This window comes from Pleurodeles waltl, chromosome 12 (genome assembly GCF_031143425.1).
Source record: "Pleurodeles waltl isolate 20211129_DDA chromosome 12, aPleWal1.hap1.20221129, whole genome shotgun sequence".
NCBI classification, from domain to species: domain Eukaryota; kingdom Metazoa; phylum Chordata; class Amphibia; order Caudata; family Salamandridae; genus Pleurodeles; species Pleurodeles waltl.
In genome coordinates, this window is record NC_090451.1 from 85,042,085 (window position 1) to 85,061,071 (window position 18,987).

The 18,987-nt window shown below is 48.9% G+C and overlaps 1 protein-coding gene across 1 annotated transcript; it reads right to left on the minus strand.

Annotated features, from left to right (window-relative positions):
- Positions 1–5,187: 5,187 nt before the first annotated feature.
- On the minus strand, positions 5,188–9,639 carry LOC138267346 (acidic leucine-rich nuclear phosphoprotein 32 family member B-like). The gene is made up of 7 exons (XM_069216239.1): positions 9,479–9,639; positions 8,000–8,149; positions 7,593–7,715; positions 7,018–7,213; positions 6,642–6,748; positions 6,464–6,491; positions 5,188–6,175 (listed from the first exon to the last, which is right to left on the minus strand). Exons 1-7 carry the CDS (start codon positions 9,530–9,532, stop codon positions 6,081–6,083), a joined length of 753 nt encoding a protein of 250 aa, XP_069072340.1. The 5' UTR covers positions 9,533–9,639; the 3' UTR covers positions 5,188–6,080.
- Between the last annotated feature and the right edge of the window lie 9,348 nt (positions 9,640–18,987).

Consider the following 18,987-nt stretch of genomic DNA (forward strand, 5'->3'; position numbering starts at 1 on the left):
AAACTAATAACGCATGGCAATCTGAACATTTGCTTCTAGATTATGGTCCCCCTTAAAACAGTTCTGGACTCTACAAAGCAAATCTATTCCATCTGAAGCCCATTCAACTGTAGGTAAAGCTGCTACAGTGGCTCTTTTGATAAACAGATCCATTTCAGAAATATGCAGCACCAACGCTTGGTGGCCTGTTCATAAAGTCAAAAAAACTATTGTCTTGTTTCAGCCATCAGGTCTGATGCCCAGGTAGGTCAAGCAACTTTGAGGAAGGAACAAATACTTTTGATATATACATATTCACTTAAAAAACAAAGGTTACAGGGACGAGATTGCTAGATTCTGAATTTACTTGCACTAAGCTACTGCTTGTGCCCTAAAGGTCATTCCCAGACCATGCAGTTTGCTCATCAATAATGTAAATGTTAGTAATATTATGAATGTTAAACATGTCATGGGTGCTGTAGTATGTGAGGTAATTAATTAGCAGTACATGTTGAGGGCACGAGTTATAGTTACTTGAGCAAACCATAACTATATCTGCTGAATTTCTAAAGGTTTTGTGCGAGTAAATTCAGAATCTAACTATAACGTCCCCGTAACCTTTGTTTTTTTTTAAGCGAATTTCTAGGTCTCTTTTTATTCTATTTCTTAACTATAATGTCCCTGCAACTATTTTTTATTTTTTTAACATAGTAATTTTAATTACTATATGTTAAACCAACCACTGCCGTGCACGCCCTTTAGCCATGTGTGGCCAACCCCCTATAACCACCCAAGCTATGCACGATTTTCAGCTGTGCCCAGCATGGGGTAGGCTCCAGGGCCTGACCTGCAGCCAAGGCCTATAATCGCCCAATCCACACGACATTCGGCCGTGCACAGCAAGGGTAGGCCGGAGGGCCAGGGCCTGCGGCCAACCCCTATAACCACCCAAGCCATGCACCATTTCATCCTGTGCATTTTTTTTTTTAGGCATCGCATTATGTAATGCAAGCTTAAAATAATAAATTACATACTAACAGTGCTTTCCTTCACAGGCTTTGACCTCATAGTAATAAACAATTCAGAAGTCACTCTTCTCCATTGCAGCAACCAAGACTTAACGCTGTGGCTCTCTGGTTACAAACCATGCACATTGTATTAACTAATAGATTTTATAATGTACTATAGTGCAATTCCCAATAATTAAGAATATTTATTTCATTTTTAAGCAGCATGTTATTTTATATGTGGCTACCAGACAGTTAAAGACTAATAGAACATTCTTGCCACATATTTTACCCTCACTCACTGATCCCCGCCTCCACTGCATACAGCAGCAGTTTCCATACATTTTTAAATACACTTCAATCGCCGCTTATGGGACCACAGGGGGGAGCCTCAAGGCCCCAGCAGCCCCACCCACTCTCGTCTTCTGCAGTAGCCTGCACTGCTTCTGCAGGACCACCCCATTACTTTATTATAAAACTAGCCCCAGTGAGGTGGTGGCCCCTCCCCCCACCAAGGCTTTCAGTTATAGTAGGAGGGCCTGCGCACCCCATATCCCCCAGAGAATGTAATGTATACTTAAGTTAGTCTGTGCGCAGCAGAGGATGGTTGAAGGCCCTGGCATAAGGCCAGGCCCTGCAGCCAACCCTCGTGCATGCACCCAAACCCATACCAGTCTTTGGCCGTGTGCAGTAGGTGTGCTTTTTTTGCAGATTCACTGACGAGATAAAATGTGGCAGTTTTTTTGCCCATGAGGGGTCCCCCGACAACTTAATGTGCCCTATTGGGCCGGCTATCTGCATCTCTTCCTCCCCCCCCCCCAAACCCCGCCCAAAAAAAAAGTTCCTTGGTTGCTCATAAAGCACTTTGACGCAGCCACTACCAGTGTATTAGTCATTAAATAAGAGCTATACAGTCTAGTCAGGACTAAGACCAAGAGGAAAGCAGGGGAACAAGTTACTGGCACATAAGTAGGCACTCAGCACCAGTCACCAGCAAGCATGACAGATAACTTCAGAAAAAAAGGTCATTAAGTCCATACCAAAGAGTATTGAAGCCACATCGCTAGACAGACCACATAAGAATTCCACTCCATGTAAAAACTGGCCATGAAAAAGGAGGCAAAATCAGCACCCCATCATACTGAAAAACTACCCTGTAAATAGAATCCTTTGGTGCAGACTCATTCACTGGCGCTCCTTTTGCTCTGCCAAAGAATTAAACATGATAGCTCAAAGTTAGTTTGCCATGGCTCCAATGGGAGTGCTGTGTAGAAACAGATGACATGGGGACATAGTATTCAACTTCAGCATCTGAAACGCAATTTATGAATGTATAAATTAGATAACCCCAGTTTACCTTTGGCTAATAAAGCCAACCGCTGTACTCGACATGTAGGATTGGAAAGATCTAACATCAGAGCACCAATTGGAAACATACCTTGCAGCAGAGAGTAAACTTCAGACCAACCCCCCACCCTTTTTTGGGGGGAACAAAATGGATAGTTTACTATCAAACAACTGACGTTGTCAGGATGGGTAGCAGGCCACACCAGAGTATGTGTACATACACACTTTAGGAAACTATACCAGGCACTGAAGAAATTAGTCCCATATTTTATGGGACCAGATAAAGGTAATGGGTTCTAATTTGAAAACAGCATTTGAAAGACCACAAATATTTAATCCATCCAGGTCAATAGCCTCTCATCGCAATATTTGTGCTCACGTTACTCCAAGCAAACTATCCCTAGGTCTCAAGAAAAAGAAAAAAAAACTATGGAATTATCGGATGGTCATCACCCTGGACCAGATAATCTGTTATTGATCACAAACGATCCTTCAGCCTTGTCTGTGCATGAACCATCTTACCATTCACTAGCATGTTTTAACGTTAAATGTTTATATCGGTCTCCATCGGGCCATGCTACTTAGCCTGTCCAACGCAGGAAAGACCAACCACTACTCTGAAATGTAACTACCCCCCTCCTCTCCTCCCCCCCCCAAAAAAAACAAAAACATCTGGGAGTCTGTTGAAGCTTCACAGGATCCTGCATACCCTGCAAAAGATTGGGAAATAATTGGAATGGCCACACCACACTGGTGATTATGCTAGTCATTCAGATCGACCAACCCTAGAAAGCTGGCCTTGTTGACATTGCTAGAATAATCTTGCAACAGTACCTAATTTAATCCCAGCATAAGCACCCTTGCAAGGGTGACTGATCAAGACATCCTTCATTCTGTTACCAGTTAAATCCAACCTTCCCCGTACTGAAAGCAGAAGCCAACGTCGCCCCCAGCTCACTCACTTGGGGGCACACTACTAACAACCCACCTGAATTAGGGCTATGCAATACAATGGGACACAACTGGTTTTAAAACATTAAAACCGAAGGTTAAATGTATTCCAAGAAGTCAGTGTAGATTTCCAAGCCAGCTATTCTAAGCTTAAAACTTGGAGCAATGGCCAAATGACATCTCCACTTGTAGAAATGCAACAACGAGGGTTGGGTGTCCGTCAGGGCAGGCCAGCATTGGGAATAGGGCTCACTTATGGACTAGCTATTAGCTTGGCAATGTGCGGCTGCTGTTCAGCATAGCTAAGTTAGTGACATGGGAGAATAGTGTAGTGGGCTAAAGGGGGAATAGATTTCAGTGGCATAGGGATGTGAGTGATGTGCGGTGGATGGATTGAAATGGGGCGAGGTGGAGTGATAGGACTAGATTCATGTAGGGGGCTTGGAACGGAGTGAATTGGACTCAATTATAATGGGGTGAGATAGACAGGAGTGGCGCTCTGGGCAGGAGTTGGGTTGACAAATGGAGCGAGTGGGCTGGATTGAGTGAGGTGAACTGGGATGAGTGGACTGAAATGGGTCGATGTAAGGGTTGAAATGGTTTGGGTGGGCTAGACTGGAAGATTGGGCAAGTGTGGTGGATTGGGGCAGATTGGAGCAGGGCTTATTGTTTAGGACTGGAGGTTACTATTCAAAGAAAGTCCCAGTCTAAAGGGTATTAGCTGGGCTTGATTTATAAGATTACTTCTGCCCTATTAGATTGCCCCAATATCCCGTGAGATTAAAGGCAAGTTCTTATAAAGCGTTTAAAAACATCTTTATTAAGTCTGTTAACAAGCAACAAACTAGGTACAAAATCTTACACCATCACTGTACATTATGCCTGCACATGTAACATGTAAGACTAACTTATCTTACAGACTTAATGTCCGACTAAAATGGGGAAGTTATGAGCTGGGCAGATACATCTGCAACCTTCAATGCAAGAGCAGTGTAAAAATTCCACGTCCTCCGGAAGTGCAACCTTTGACATTAACCAGTAACTCGCTATTCCAATATTTTAAAACCAATCCAGGCCCTACAGTAAACCTAAATATATACCTCATGGATAGAGTGCAGATAGTGGAATTCTATCTAGTCCAATTTACAAAGTTCACACAGAACCAACAGCATCTTTTAGATTCAGCTGGATGGTGCTGGGAAGCAGAAGATTGTACAAAAAAGAAAGTACAATTTCATGGAGCTGAAGAGGGATACAACTCACTTTAGCATTCAGGATAGTGGAGCGATAAGAGTGGACAAACCAAAAATATTCCCAGCACTTCCTTCCCAAACGTGTTTTATCAGCTAGTCCCGTTTAGGGCATCAAAGGACTACCATTAACTAGACGTAGGACAACAATGTCCACACTGCCAGGTCAATTCGATGCCTTAGTTATCACAAGTATCAACCTAATAATTGTTTTGCTACCTTAATGGCACACGTCTTTTCATCCGTATTAAGAACTCAACTAAAAACGTTAAGAAACCAATCCTGCCTGGAATCCTGTTGAAGCGCGAAGCGACAGTATTGCATTAACTTAACATAGCCCAAACCCACAAATTTTGAAACCAAACTAGGGACTCCACAATATCAATTATTCTATTCTAGGCCTGGAAACAGCCAGCCTTTCTGAATGTATTATATGGCATCTGTCTAAGGAGATGGGTTATGCTGGAACCCCTTTGGCAACAGCCCATAACTCAGCCATTCACGCACACCCCATTTTCTCCACACAGACTCCAAGTGCTGTACACAGGGGAGTAGAACAGCTTTACCATAGCTAACTTGAAAGTAGGTGCAGCACCCTCATTTACTTACAGCGACGAGATATCCCACAACATACGAGCCCACCACTCGGAACATTTTGAAAATTAGAAAGGTTTATTTACACGTCATGGGTTGATTGGGGCATTCATCCGTATACCTAGAATCCTATGGGAAAAATATGCACCTGACAGGATCCCCTCGTAATGAGGGAAATAGTCAATATTAAAACAGGCTAAAAACTCCACTTAGATCGAAGGCCTTCGTTTCAATGTACCCCTGTGGGAAGCACCCACACATTTTAATTTTCATAAAAGCACGGCAGCGTACAGGACTAAGTGTGCTCCGGGAACAAACAGGGTAGCTTACAAAAAAAAACTCCCCGCCCCCAATGCTGTCAGCCATGCACGGAGGTAACTGAACCAAGCTTCGGCCATGTAAAACTACTGTTCACATGAGGTATTTTGGTACTAAAAGTAGTCGCCGTCGCTCGGTGGGTATCGGTTTTGTAACCCAAGAATCCTTGTAGAAAACGAATGGCTTGCGCTTCAGCAGCTGCCCAGAGTAAGAATCACCCCAACACAATCCTGCTCCTCTAACGCAGTTGGGAGCCAGCTGAAACTGGCTCCAAAAGACTGCACAAGTCCAAAAGTGATGTCCCACAAACGTACAAGCATTTACTTCTTGAAGTGAAGACTGTTGTATTCAGATCTGTCAGCAAATTGTCCCAGTTTATCCCAGGCGGAGAGATGGTGAAAACTATGATGGCAAACCATCAGGGGAACTTTGGTCGGGATAAAAAATAAAATTCATGGAAGGATACAGCCCATCCTTCTCCCCCAAACTACTCTACACTCCAAATGAAAGGGCCCAAAAAAATAAACCATCTTTACATAGCAGTTACACGGGGGGAGTTGGGGCACGGACACCCGCACACTCCGTTTCAGAAGCAGTCACAGTCTGTAAAATTATGAGACTTCCGAGGGGCGCTTTATTCATCGTCTTCCTCGTCGTCGTCATCCTCGTCTTCCGGGTCATCCCCTTCATCTGCAGGCTCCCGTTTCCTTTTCTCACCTTGGGGAGCATCTACGGAAGAAATCAGCGATTAATGTAGAGCCCCAGACCACAAGTACCACCCCGTTGCAATATGTATCGGCGAGGCCAGCATCATCTCCAGGATACCTCCCCGGCGCGCTCACTGTGCGAGTTAATTTGACGACCTTCCCAGCCACCCACCCGCTAGATCCAGGACTCCAGCAAGAGATGCGCAGATGCTTATACTTGCTGCCGAAATGGTAACCGCCCTAACAGCTACAGTCCCCAGCCGCCCTGTTCATCACCAGAACAGCCGGCACGGTGCAGGTTGTTACTCACCTTCCTCGTCGTCATCTTCGTCTTCATCCTAGAGGAAGAAGAAATGGTTTTTAAAACGTTCATTCAAAAGAATCCCCCCCCCCCCTCCGAAATGCCAGAGGTGTTGTGAAACGAGTCTTAAGTAGTCGATGGGGTAAGACAGTAAATTAAGCTCTTGCATTACATGTGGTTTTCTTACCTCATCCTCTTCTTCCTCCCCATCCAAGTCATCATCATCATCATCCTCATCAATAACTTCTTCATCCAACTCGTCTTCATCATCCTCTTCCTCCTCTTCTTCACCCTCTGAACAGGAGAGAGAATGAAGATACCGTGTTATGTCTATACGGACGCTAATTATCAAGGAGCGGGCGCATTCTCGGAAAGTATCTGGCAGTCAAGTGTCCACCCTACGGAGTCACAATCTGGGAGCTGCTGAGCAGACCCACTGCCCTATAGCTTGTGTACCTGGATACACGCAGGCCATTCCCGCTACCTACAGGAAGTTACCAGCGGGGCACAATATACGACACCCACCCCACAGTATCCACACCAGCCTCGCCAACTGAACACACCTTCTCCATTCTCGTCCAGGTCATCATCCAAGCCATCTCCCTCCGGGTCGGAATCGGGGGCTTCCTGGTCATCTGCATCAAAGCCGTCAAGGAACGTGAGTTCTGGCAGCAGCTCAAACACGCTCTCTCGGTAGCTGTTCAGCATCGTCACTTCACAATTGAAAAGGTCCAAACTGTGCAGACTCGGCAGCTTTTTCTGGAAAGGAAAAGCTCAGGTGACTTCGTCGCCCCAATGTCAACAAAATAAACCTACAGATTCGTTTAACGGAAGGCAACTGTCAGATTGGTTGTGCCATTAGGACGGCTACTGCCCACAAACAGTAGGACTGCTGCATCAAAAACGGATGAAGGACCATACGGATTAGTGGGACTGCTTCACCACCACCCCCACGCATTGAAAGTCTCATACCCCTAAAGAAGTATGAAACTATTACTAGTGGAAACTGTACTGCTCGGCTGTGCAGATACCCCTGAGCTAGCTGTGTCACAGCCAAACCATTCTACGCATTTACACAGCCTCTCAGGGACAGACCCAGCTAACGCTGAACACGCCCACCACAATGCCGCGCACTTACCAGAGGCTCCAAGGTGTTGATGTCCTTTATTTTGTTGCCGCTCAGGTTTAGGTGCGTGAGACACGGCGTCCGCTCAGCCAAGACTTCAAGCCCCCCGGAGATCCTGTTATCGCTGAGTTCCAACTAGTACACAAAAGTACAACACATTTAAACAGCTTTGTGACAACAGTACAAATCTGATACGAGTGGAGTTTAAAAAATTGGGAGGGGCTTTGAAGTAATAAATACTCGTGAATTTAACTACAACTACCCTTACGCACCTTTAATTTACCCCCAGTATCAGTATCAATAAGACATCCATTAGATTACAAATAGAGATGAGGTGCTCTTTGATTGCCAGTTGAGATAACCCATCACTGCAAAAATCAGACAAGTAACACATGAGACCACCCTATCCCTGTGGTTACCTTTCGCAGCTTGGGCAGTTTCGGGAGGTTCGCCACCGACACTAAATTAATGTTGATCATGCTGAGGAACTCTAGGCTTTCGAAGTCCGAAGTCAGGCCTGTGATCTTTCCATCATCTGAGCGGCAGTTGTCCAGCACCAGCTCTTTAACCTGTAGAGGAGAGAGAATGAACGCCCTGAATGTCCCAAACCTTACTCGAGCCGACAGCACACGGTAAACAACCTGTCATCTCAGGTGAGGTGTGAACGATTAAAGCAGTCCCCGTGAGCATGGAAAACAGGTTATGGCAGAAGTAAAACCCGCAGTACGCTTAATACTGCATGCAACCAGGCGTCAGCGTGCATTGGCTGTTAAAAATTCATTCAGGTCGACTTAAGCTTCACCCAACTCTAAAAAGACAAGCATTTGCGACTGAAAATATCAGTTTATACGTGCCTGCTCCAAGTCTGCCAGCAGGGCTAGAAGACAGATTGTTAAATGACGATCTTTAGTGGCGTGGCGCTTCTCCCAGGGGCGCACACAACAGCTCTGGATTTAGCAAACATGGCATCGCGTACTCAACCTGGCTCTGTAGCGCCACTTCCCCCCTGCGCGCACAACTATTGTAGGCCGGAGGTCCCCGTCCCACCACTCAACGTTTTTTGGGCTGGGCCACCCCCATGGCTGCGAGGCTCTTCATAGCACGTAGGAGCCCGTGGCCCTCGAAAGGCGAGCTCCGACCCCTGCACCGTGCGGCCACAGGGAACCCTCAAGAAAGCAGAGTGCGGGGGCACCATGGCTACCCCCGGCGAGCGCTCATCCGCCCCTCCCCGGACCTGCATCACCAGCATGGCGAAGCCGCTCAGGAGCGCCTTTTGCTGTCTCATGCTAGTAGGCGCCTCCTGCCTGCGAGCTGAGCGGGCTCCACCACGGCGCCAACAGGAGGTCCCGCGCGTAGAAAAACACGGATCGGCCCAACTCCTACACTCGAGCAGTCAAAGTTCCCAGCCCGACTGCTACTAGGCCTAGAGTGGAGATATGTCAGCGCTGCCGAGCCGGGCCCGCCTCGGAGCACTACACTCACAGGGCGGCCACGTGGGCGCCCCCTGGGCCCTGCCATTCAGCGCAACCAGCTGAGACGCAAGGAGCTGGTTCCAGGACGGCACAGAAGCACCCCATGGCCAAGTGACAAACACTACCTCCTAACCCCCCTGCCGAACAGGCACCAGGCTTGGTTCAGCCACCGCCTGTAGCCTAAAGCCGCACAGAGCCACTTAATGCCATGTGTTCCCGCTCCACAAACACGCACATACAGGCCGCCAAGTTTTAAAAGCGGCCCCTGCTCCCCAGGCTGTGCGCGGGGGGTACTTTACAAACCCTCGGGTCAGGACCCTTCCCGGGGCGCCGGTCCTCGCCCCGCACCCCTCAGTCCCGGCCATCTCTGCTCCCCTCCCCTGGTTCTCTTCGCTAAACACCCCACGCCGCGCGGGCTGCCCTCACCTCCCCGGGCTTCCTGTTCCTCAGCTCCAGGTTGAGTCTCTTCTTCATATCCATCTTGTCTCAGTTGAGGACGCGGAGCAAGCCGGCGGTCCGGGCGGGTGAAAAAAGGGCCAGAAAGTGGAAAAGGAAATGCCGCAACTACTTCTCTTTTATATGAGAAGGCGCCAAAGACACAAAAGGGGGAGGGGAGCCGAGGGGGCGTCCGGGCGCACAGCGCCTTCTAGCGGTGGAAAGCGGCGCAGCAGGCGCTGTCTGTAAACACGTCGCTTTTGCGCGCCTTTGTGCTCACGGGAAGAGTGACGCCCCTCGAGGCGCTGGCGGGCCTGCCTCCCGAGCAGACATGGCCGCCTTGGGTGCCAGGTCGCCGTGCCATGCGCGATCTGGGGTCTGCCGAGGGGTGCCCTAACACAGCCTCCTATAGAAAAGAAACCCCTCGCGTGGCCTCCCAGGAACCCCGACGCACAGAATAAATGCCCCTATCAGACAAATAAGTAGTCTGACTTTCATGGTGTAAGAAGCCACCTTCACATTTCTTTACAAGACGTTGCCCTGGTGACGATAAATTATGTCTGCCCTACTGTCTCAGGTTTTATTCGTCCTGGGAAAGGCTACCTAGTTGTCACTCTTAGAAAAACTCAACTCGGCAAACAATGTAAAGTGAGAACAGTTTATCGGTACTGATAACAAACTGACTTTTATTTTCCGCCAGTATTAGTACCCTTGCACATTGTGTGCCCTCTAAGAGTATTTGGCAAGCTTCGTTGTTTCCTGTCCATCAGAAATATAAGGGTTTCACTGTCTCCTAATAGAATAACACATAACTTGCTTATGTTCTCAGTCATATTGCTTTACTGCATTGTAAGCCTGTGTATCACTAATCTCACGAGGCATTACATATTATTTTTTACCAGATTTTGCGTGTTGAGGATGTTCTGGGATGAACTGTCTGAGGTTTGTGTTGTGCAGTTAGTCGAGAGGTTATTTATTGACCTATATCCATCACGATACATACATATGCCTTCAAGTAGAGTTGTGTTCACGATTGCTCAGTATACCTTTAAGGAGCTGGGCAAAATATATTTTCAGTTTCTGTTTGTTGACGGCCATTTTTATACTGATCTACGAAGTTTAGGTGTTTAAAATGCAGACGATTAGTCCATAAGCAATGCAATTTGTAAAATTGGATGTTACTGAACGAAATACCACATTCCCACCTATTGGACGCATTATAATGAGAAAAAACAATTTAATTACAATCCCGCCCGTTTTATTGCTTTGGTACTGGCGCAGCTATTAATACTCTGTGTTCATATTAATGCATCCCAAGCCCTGTGTGCCGTTTTATTACACCTGAGACACATTTGTTAAATAACCCACTATTCAAGGTATGAGCAACCAATACTAACTGCATCAACAAGGCAAATTTTGCTTCATACCCAAACTATTTTTGAACTAGTAGGAAGCATTCCCAGCATAACTACTTAAATTAGTAAAATTCACACACCAAATGAACTAAATGATACAATTTTCTAATTTTCATGAGTTACATTTAATAATCATTCCAGGTTTTCAGCGTCCATACCCTGCAATTCCACCATGCACAATACTTCATGGCCACATTATGTTAAGTGATCAAGGCTATGTAACGCAAGAACACTTTAAAGACAACTAATATGGGTTTAGTATCTTGCTCCTAAAAGAAAAATACACTAATAAGGCAGGGATGTAGAATGCCTATTGCCTGACACATATTGTTTTGGGTCAAGGGCAAGAGGTTTTCCTGTTTATTTTGTCCTTGGGACAGGTAGGCCCAACCCTATGCAGCACAAACCTTTTGGTTGACAGTTCACAGGAAAGGGAACTGTCTGCAGCTGAGGTAATATGTGTGTCTGTATGTTAATGCTGTTCAAGCTTTTATTTATGGTTCATTCATGAAAAGCCTTTATAATTAACCTCCCTGGTGCGGGTCACGACCAGTGGCCGACACTGGGGAGGGGCTTTGAAAATCCTCGGGTGCGTTGCACCCGATGATTTTCTTTTTTTTTTTATCCCTGGGAGACACGGAAGAACTTCCGTGTCCCCCCCACCCGCCCCTTTAAAACGGCCTTCCCCACGTTCAGGAAGGCCTCGTATGATAGGGGAGACTCTCCCCTTTCATACGAGGCCTTCCTGAATGCGTTTCCGGGCCCCCGATCGCAGCACGGATGCGATCGGGGGCCAGGAAACGCCACTAGACGCCAGGGATTTCACTTGGGGGGGTCGGCCCCCCTAGGAAAACGGGCCGCCCCCCGCGGGCCATATTTTTAAAATTTAATGTTGGGGCCACCCCCAGGGGCTAATTAAAAAAAAAAAAAAAGGGACATTGACAGGGGGTCGCCCATAGGCAGGTCGACCCCTGTGGGGCCATATTTTTCAATTTTGGTGTTGGGGCCCCGGGGGGTGGGGGAGGCGATCACGTCACCCCCAGGGGCTAATTTAAAAAAAAAAAAATTGCCAGGGTGTCGCCCATAGGCAGGGCGACCCCCTGTGGTGGCAATTTTTTTTAGTAGTTGTAGGGTTTCCCTAAAAAATACAGATATAAATATATTTCTCTTCCAGGGGATCCTCATCAATAGTCATAAACATTGAATATTCCCGCCCTTGTGCGGGGACCCCGGAGCATATATAAAATACACACATATTATACTTGTGTAAAACAGCAATGCAGGCTATAATGTTAAAACAGGCTAAAATGCTTTATTTCTATGAAGATTTTTTTTTTTTTTTTTTTTATATTATAAAATTACAATAGAGAATAAATATCTACGCAAGCCCCCAAAACTGGGCTTAGGGAAGCAAGCAGCAGTAAACTCTAGAGAAAAAGAGAAAAAAACTGCATTGAAAAACAATGGAGCATTCTTAGCCAATAGGCTGCATGCAGGTTAACACAGGAGAACCATAAAAACTTTGGCACCGTGCCTTTAAGACCCTGAGCACCTCCAGTATCCCACCATGCCTCAGGGGTGAAGGAAAGGTGACAGTTGGTTCACAGTTAGGTCAGTTTTTTTTTCCGGCTTCTTCTGAGAGGATCCTGGAGCATTGAGCTCTCAGTTTTTCTGAGTTTTTCTCAGAAAAATCCTTTAAAAAAGCGTTTTTTTCCTTTTTCATTCGACAAATAACATCTTTGTCTGAGCTTGGCAGTTTTTTCCTGACAGAAAAATGCCTTCACTTTTTGTCAAATTCCCTGCTTGTGGGAAGAAGAAGGCCCAGTCAGACCCACACTCTCTGTGTATAGTGTGCCTGCCTCAGAGTCACTGCCCTGACACTTGTAAGCACTGCAAGAATATGTCAAAGAGGAGTCTGAAAGACAGAGAAAAGATCAGGCTGCATGGGCTTCAGGAGAGTCAGAAAACATCGTCCTCTTCACTTCCCAGACAACCAGCAGGCCATTCTCAGGAGAGAATGGCTAGGTCGACGTCAGCAGGTAGGAAAGTACCTGTTTGTTCCCCGTCGACGTCGTCGCTACCACCGTCTCACCGGCATAGATCGCCGTCGACGGCGACACGCCCGACGTCGAAGGAGTCGGCGTCGAGGGAACACCATCGCTGGGGCAGGTCTCCGTCGACAGCAGCCCGCCGATCGACGTCGAGCCATCGCCGGCGTGCCCGGTCGCCGCCAAAGGCTGTGCGCCCCCGACGTAAAGAGACACAACGTCGAAATCGCCACGACGGCATGAGAGACATCCGCCGTCGGCTTCCCACCGCTCCACGTCGAGGCACACGACGGCGAGCAGGTCGAGGTCCAAAGATCGCCGTTCAACGGCGAGACACTCAACGGCGAAACACTCAACGTCGAGGCATGAACAACCGGTGGGGCGCCCTTCGACGTCGACTCAGCCATCGACGTCGACACAGGTTTTACCTGTCCCGCAGGGAGTAGAACATCGCCCCACGCCAGACAAGGCCGCACCATCTCCAGTGGTCTCCATACCGAGCAACTCTTCTCGGTCAAGAGCGGCATCATCTGGGCATTTCTGATGGATACAACTACCTGTGGATTCCTCACCTAATGAATACTCCCATGGCGCCAGCATTCGACGGAAATCTTCTTACTAGTCTCTGCACGTCGACGAGGACGTCACTCTAGCCCACGCGACGCCGTCTGACGTCATACAGGCAATAAGAGGTCCTCGACGACGTCCGGACGTCAGTTCCCTTTTTTCCGTGCATTCGAAACGGTTATCTTCGAGGGAGCAACTGTTACTTTTTTGGTTACAGTGTATTTTTGCTGCGTAGTCTTTCGCTGTGGTAATAATGTCGCAGAGAAAGTCTGGATTTAAGCCTTGTCGTGAGTGTGGAGGCAAGATGTCGGTGACGGATCCTCATTCCGATTGCCTTTGGTGTTTGAGCTCCGACCACGACGTCTCGACTTGTGATTCATGCCAGCACATGAATCCGAAGGCCCTCAAGGAACGTGAGGCGAAGCTGTTTATGGCTAAATCGAAGGAGAAGCATCACAAGAAGTCTTCTTCTCCAAGACATCGGCGTCATCGAGACTCCCGGCGCCGTAGAGAATCTCGGCGTCATTCGAAGGAGACTCGTTCCAGGTCTTCGGATCGGCGCCGAAGGACATGGGAGATCAGTCCCACGGTTACGCCGCATCCTTCGACGCCGTTGCCCTCTCCAGCGTCTCCAACTTCACCTGGACAGGCGTCGGTGATTGAGGTATTGGAGCCTCAGGTGTTTTCTCCGGCGCAGATGCCGAGGCCGGCGTCGGGGTCGCCTCCGAGACAGGCACCTCAGTATCCGGCTTTTCCCACCCCTGGAGCCGATAGTTCCGCATTCTTGAATGCGATGTATGGCATCTTCCAACAGATGGCTCCAGGGGGTGCTCCGGCTGGGCCTTTGGCCTTTTCTTTGGGTGATCCTGCGCCTCTTCGGCCGGCACCCTTTATGCCCTTTCTCCCTTTTGGGAACGTGGGCTCGGCGCCAGTGTCGGCGCCGGTGGCCGCTCCGGTGGCTTCAGAAGGATTGGCCCCGGGGATTTCCATCCCGTCGACGTCGAAGTCGGGATTTCGGCCTGTGACTCCGGTGGGTCCATCTGCTTCAGATGCTCTTTTGTCGGCGCCGAAGTTACCTGTTGCGCCGGACGCGGCGTCGGTGGCTTCTGAAGACTTCGGCGGAGGCATTGTCGACTCCGCGTATTGAACAGCGACTTCATTCCAGGAGACGTGCTCTCCGTGTATTAGAAGAGCAGGAGTACCAACGAGCCCTGGAGGAAGGAGAGCTAGAGGACTCGGGTGATGGGCTGTGTGGACTGGAGTCGGCCAGTGGGCTGGACACTTCCCCTGAGTGGGATCTTTCGTCCCCGGGGGAATATACTGAGGAGGCTGCTTCCTTTCATGCAGTGGTACGGAAGGCAGCTAGTTTTTTGGACCTGCCTTTGCCGGTGGTGGAGGCTAAACAAAACCTTTTAACAGAGGTGCTACATCCGGCCTCAGCTGCGGCGGAGCCTCTGTTGCCATTTAATGACGCTCTGCTCGATCCGGTGATAGAGGTGTGGAAGAGGCCGGCATCTTCCCCAGCAGTTCACAGAGCCGTGGCCAGGAGGTATCGGGCGGCTCCGACTGACCCTGGGTTTCTATCTAGGCACCCTACGCCGGAGAGCTTTGTGGTGAAGGCCTCCTGTTCATCCAAGTCAGCGCCTGGTTCTTTCCCGACGGTGCCTGGGGACAGGGATTCAAAGAAGCTAGAGGCGCAGTCGAAGAAGATTTTTTCGTCCTGCAGTCTGGCGTTAAAAGCCACCAATGCAACCTGTATCCTGGGGAGGTATATTCATGCTCTGATGGATGACATTTCCTCATCGTTTACAGAGCTTCCTCAGGGTCTTTTGGATCTTGTCTCAAATGCCCAGGCTGCTGCGACCCAGATTATCCAGACGGGACTGGATACCACCGACTCGGTAGCCAGAGCAATGGGCACAACTGTGGTGGCAAGGAGACAGGCCTGGCTCCGTAACTCGGGCTTTTCTGCAGATGTACAGTCCACATTGTTGGATCTCCCGTTCGATGGGGACAAACTGTTTGGAGCCAAGGCTGATTCGGCCTTGGAACGTTTTAAGGAAAGCAGGGACACGGCTAAGTCGTTAGGGCTCCAAGCTCCTTCTTCCACGGCCTCTTCCAGATTTTTCAGGAGGTTTCGTGGATTTGGGCGTGGCTCTTCCTCCTCTTCCTTTCGGGGAAGATATCAGCAACCTGCCTCTTCCCATCCCTATAGATCTTTCAGGGGGAGAGGTAGGGTCCGCACCAGAGGAGCCTCTCAGCAGCACTCTGCCTCTTCCTCATCCTCTGGCGGGGTGCAGCAGGGGAAGCAGCCTTAGGCTTCCACCATTTCCCACTCACTCCTCTCCTGTAGGGGGAAGATTACAGCATTTTCTCACCAAATGGAAGACTGTTACAACGGACACTTGGGTTCTCAGTATTGTGGGAAAAGGCTACACCCTTCCCTTTCGGGAGTTCCCGCCCCTCATCCCGCCCCGCCCCTCTTATTGTTCAGAAGAACACCTCCTGTTGCTAGAACAGGAGGTACAAGCCCTCCTTTCCAAGGGCGCGGTGGAGTTGGTCCCAGAGCAGGAAAGGGGTCGAGGATGTTACTCAAGGTATTTCCTGATTCCCAAGAAGGATGGTCGTTTGAGACCAATTCTGGACCTGAGGATCTTGAATTGGTTCCTCAAGCAGGAAAAATTCAAGATGCTGACCCTAGCACAGGTGCTTTTGGCGTTGAACAAGGAAGACTGGATGGTGTCTGTCGACTTGCAGGATGCTTACTTTCATATCCCGATACTCAAGTCACACAGGAAGTATCTCCGGTTTGTGGTGGGATCGCAACACTATCAGTTTGCGGTCCTTCCGTTTGGTCTTACTTCAGCACCTCGAGTCTTCACGAAGGTGATGTCGGTGGTTGCGGCAGAACTCAGAAGGAAGGGGATAGCAGTATTCCCTTACTTGGACGACTGGTTGATCAAAGCCAAGTCCCCGGAGCTTGTGTCGCATCATCTGCAGTCAACAACCCAGTTGTTGTTCGACCTGGGTTTTTCGGTGAACGAGCCCAAATCTCACCTAGAGCCCTCTCAGCGCCTCCTGTTCATAGGGGCAGTACTGGATACAACATTGGGTCGGGCCTTTCCTCCGCCTCAGCGGATTCAAGATATTCAGGATTTGGTTCCAATGTTTCGAAATGGAGCGGTAGTTCCAGTTCTCAAGGTCCTTCGTCTGCTCGGTCTTTTTGCCTCCTGCATTCTGTTGGTCACGCATGCTCGCTGGCACATGAGGGCTCTTCAGTGGTGCCTCCGAAGGCAGTGGTCTCAACACAAAGGGGATCTAGAGGGTACTGTCAAGATCTCCAGAGATGCTGCTGTGGATTTGATATGGTGGATTGCAAGCAACAATCTTTCACAAGGAAAGCCGTTCCAGCAGTCGCCACCAGTGGCCACAGTCATAACGGATGCTTCCACTCTAGGGTGGGGAGCTCATCTGGGGGATCTGGAGATCAAAGGTCTTTGGTCTCCAGAGGAACAGATGTTTCACATCAATCTGTTAGAGTTACGGGCTGTACGTCTGGCTCTCAAGGCCTTCCTCCCTTCCCTTCGTGGTCAGTCGGTGCAGGTCCTAACGGACAATACTACCACGATGTGGTACATAAACAAGCAGGGAGGAGTGGGGTCGTACCTTCTCTGCAGAGAAGCTCTTCGACTATGGTCCTGGGCAAAGGACCATCAGATTTGCTTGATAGCAAACCATCTGGCCGGAGTCTTGAACGTGCGTGCGGACAGCCTCAGTCGCCATTTCTCGGCAGACCACGAGTGGCGTCTCCATCCAGATCAAGTCCGTTTAATCTTCCAGAGGTGGGGATTTCCTCAGGTAGATCTGTTTGCCACTCGACAGAACGCGCATTGTCCGTTGTTCTGCAGCCTCCAGTATCCGATGCAGGGAGCGTTGGGGGACGCGTTTCAAATAACCTGGTGCGGCCAGTTGCTTTACGCGTTTCCTCCCATACCCTTGATTCCTCGAGTATTGAGGAAGATTCGCCAGGGCCGGGCTCTAGTCATCCTAATAGCTCCGGATTGGCCAAGGAGGGTATGGTACTCCGACCTTCTCCAACTCTCAATGTGCCCTCCGCTCCGTCTCCCTTTCAGGGCAGACCTCCTCTCGCAGTCGCAGGGGCAGGTTCTACACCCCAACCTCCAGAGTCTGCACCTACATGCCTGGAGATTGAACGGGGCAACCTGAGTTCCTTCTCTCTCCCGCCTGAGGTAGTGGATGTTATATTAGCGGCCAGGCGACACTCCACTAAATCTATCTACGCTAATAGGTGGTCTAAATTTGTTGCGTGGTGTGGAGAGAGGCAGATTGATCCTTTGCATTCTCATCTATCGGACGTTTTGTCTTTTGCTCTGTCTCTAGCGCAGAAAGGTTGTGCAGTGGCTACCATTAAGGGTTATTTATCGGCCTTGTCAGCCTTCATATGTCTTCCAGACCAACCATCTTTATTTAAATCCCCTATTGTTATCAGATTCTTGAAAGGTCTTCTAAATAAATATCCTCCAAAGCCATTCGTTATGCCGCAATGGGATTTGTCCTTGGTCCTGACTTTCCTTATGGGGTCCCCTTTTGAACCTATGCATTCTTGCCCCTTAAGGTATTTGGTTTTAAAAACAGTCTTCCTGATAGCTATAACATCAGCAAGGAGAGTGAGTGAGTTGCAGGCCTTATCAGTTAAGCCCCCTTATACAACTTTTTATGGGGATAAGGTGGTGTTGAGGACCAAGGCTGCTTTCCTCCCGAAGGTTGTTTCACCCTTCCATTTGGCTCAGGCAATTACTTTGTCCACGTTCTATCCTCTGCCTCATCCTTCCAAAGAGGAAGAAAGACTGCACCGTCTGGACCCAAAGAGAGCGTTGAGCTTCTTTATTGATAGAACAAAGGATTTCAGGCTGGAGGATCAGCTGTTTATTGGATACGTGGGCAAGAGGAGAGGAAAGGCAGTCCACAAGAGAACACTATCCAGGTGGGTTGTTCTTTGCATTAAAATCTGTTACTCTTTGGCAAAGAAGGATCCTCCTGAGGGCATTAGAGCTCATTCCACCAGAGCTAAGTCGGCCACTTCGGCCTTGGCCAGAGGTGTTCCTGTGGTCGACATCTGCAAGGCCGCAACTTGGTCGTCCCTTCACACTTTTGCAAAACATTACTGTTTGGATTCTGAGGTTAGAAGGGACGGCCATTTTGCACGGTCAGTGCTGCAGGATTTCTTGGTTTGACCATTTAGGCACCCACCGCCGGGCGTGGTACTGCTTTGGGACTCTATTCATTAGGTGAGGAATCCACAGGTAGTTGTATCCATCAGAAGAACGAGTTACTTACCTTCGGTAACGACTTTTCTGGTGGATACATTAGCTACCTGTGGATTCCTCACGGTCCCACCCGCCTCCCCGTTGCCTTTCTGGTCTTGCCAAGTAATCCTTGAGTGCGCTCC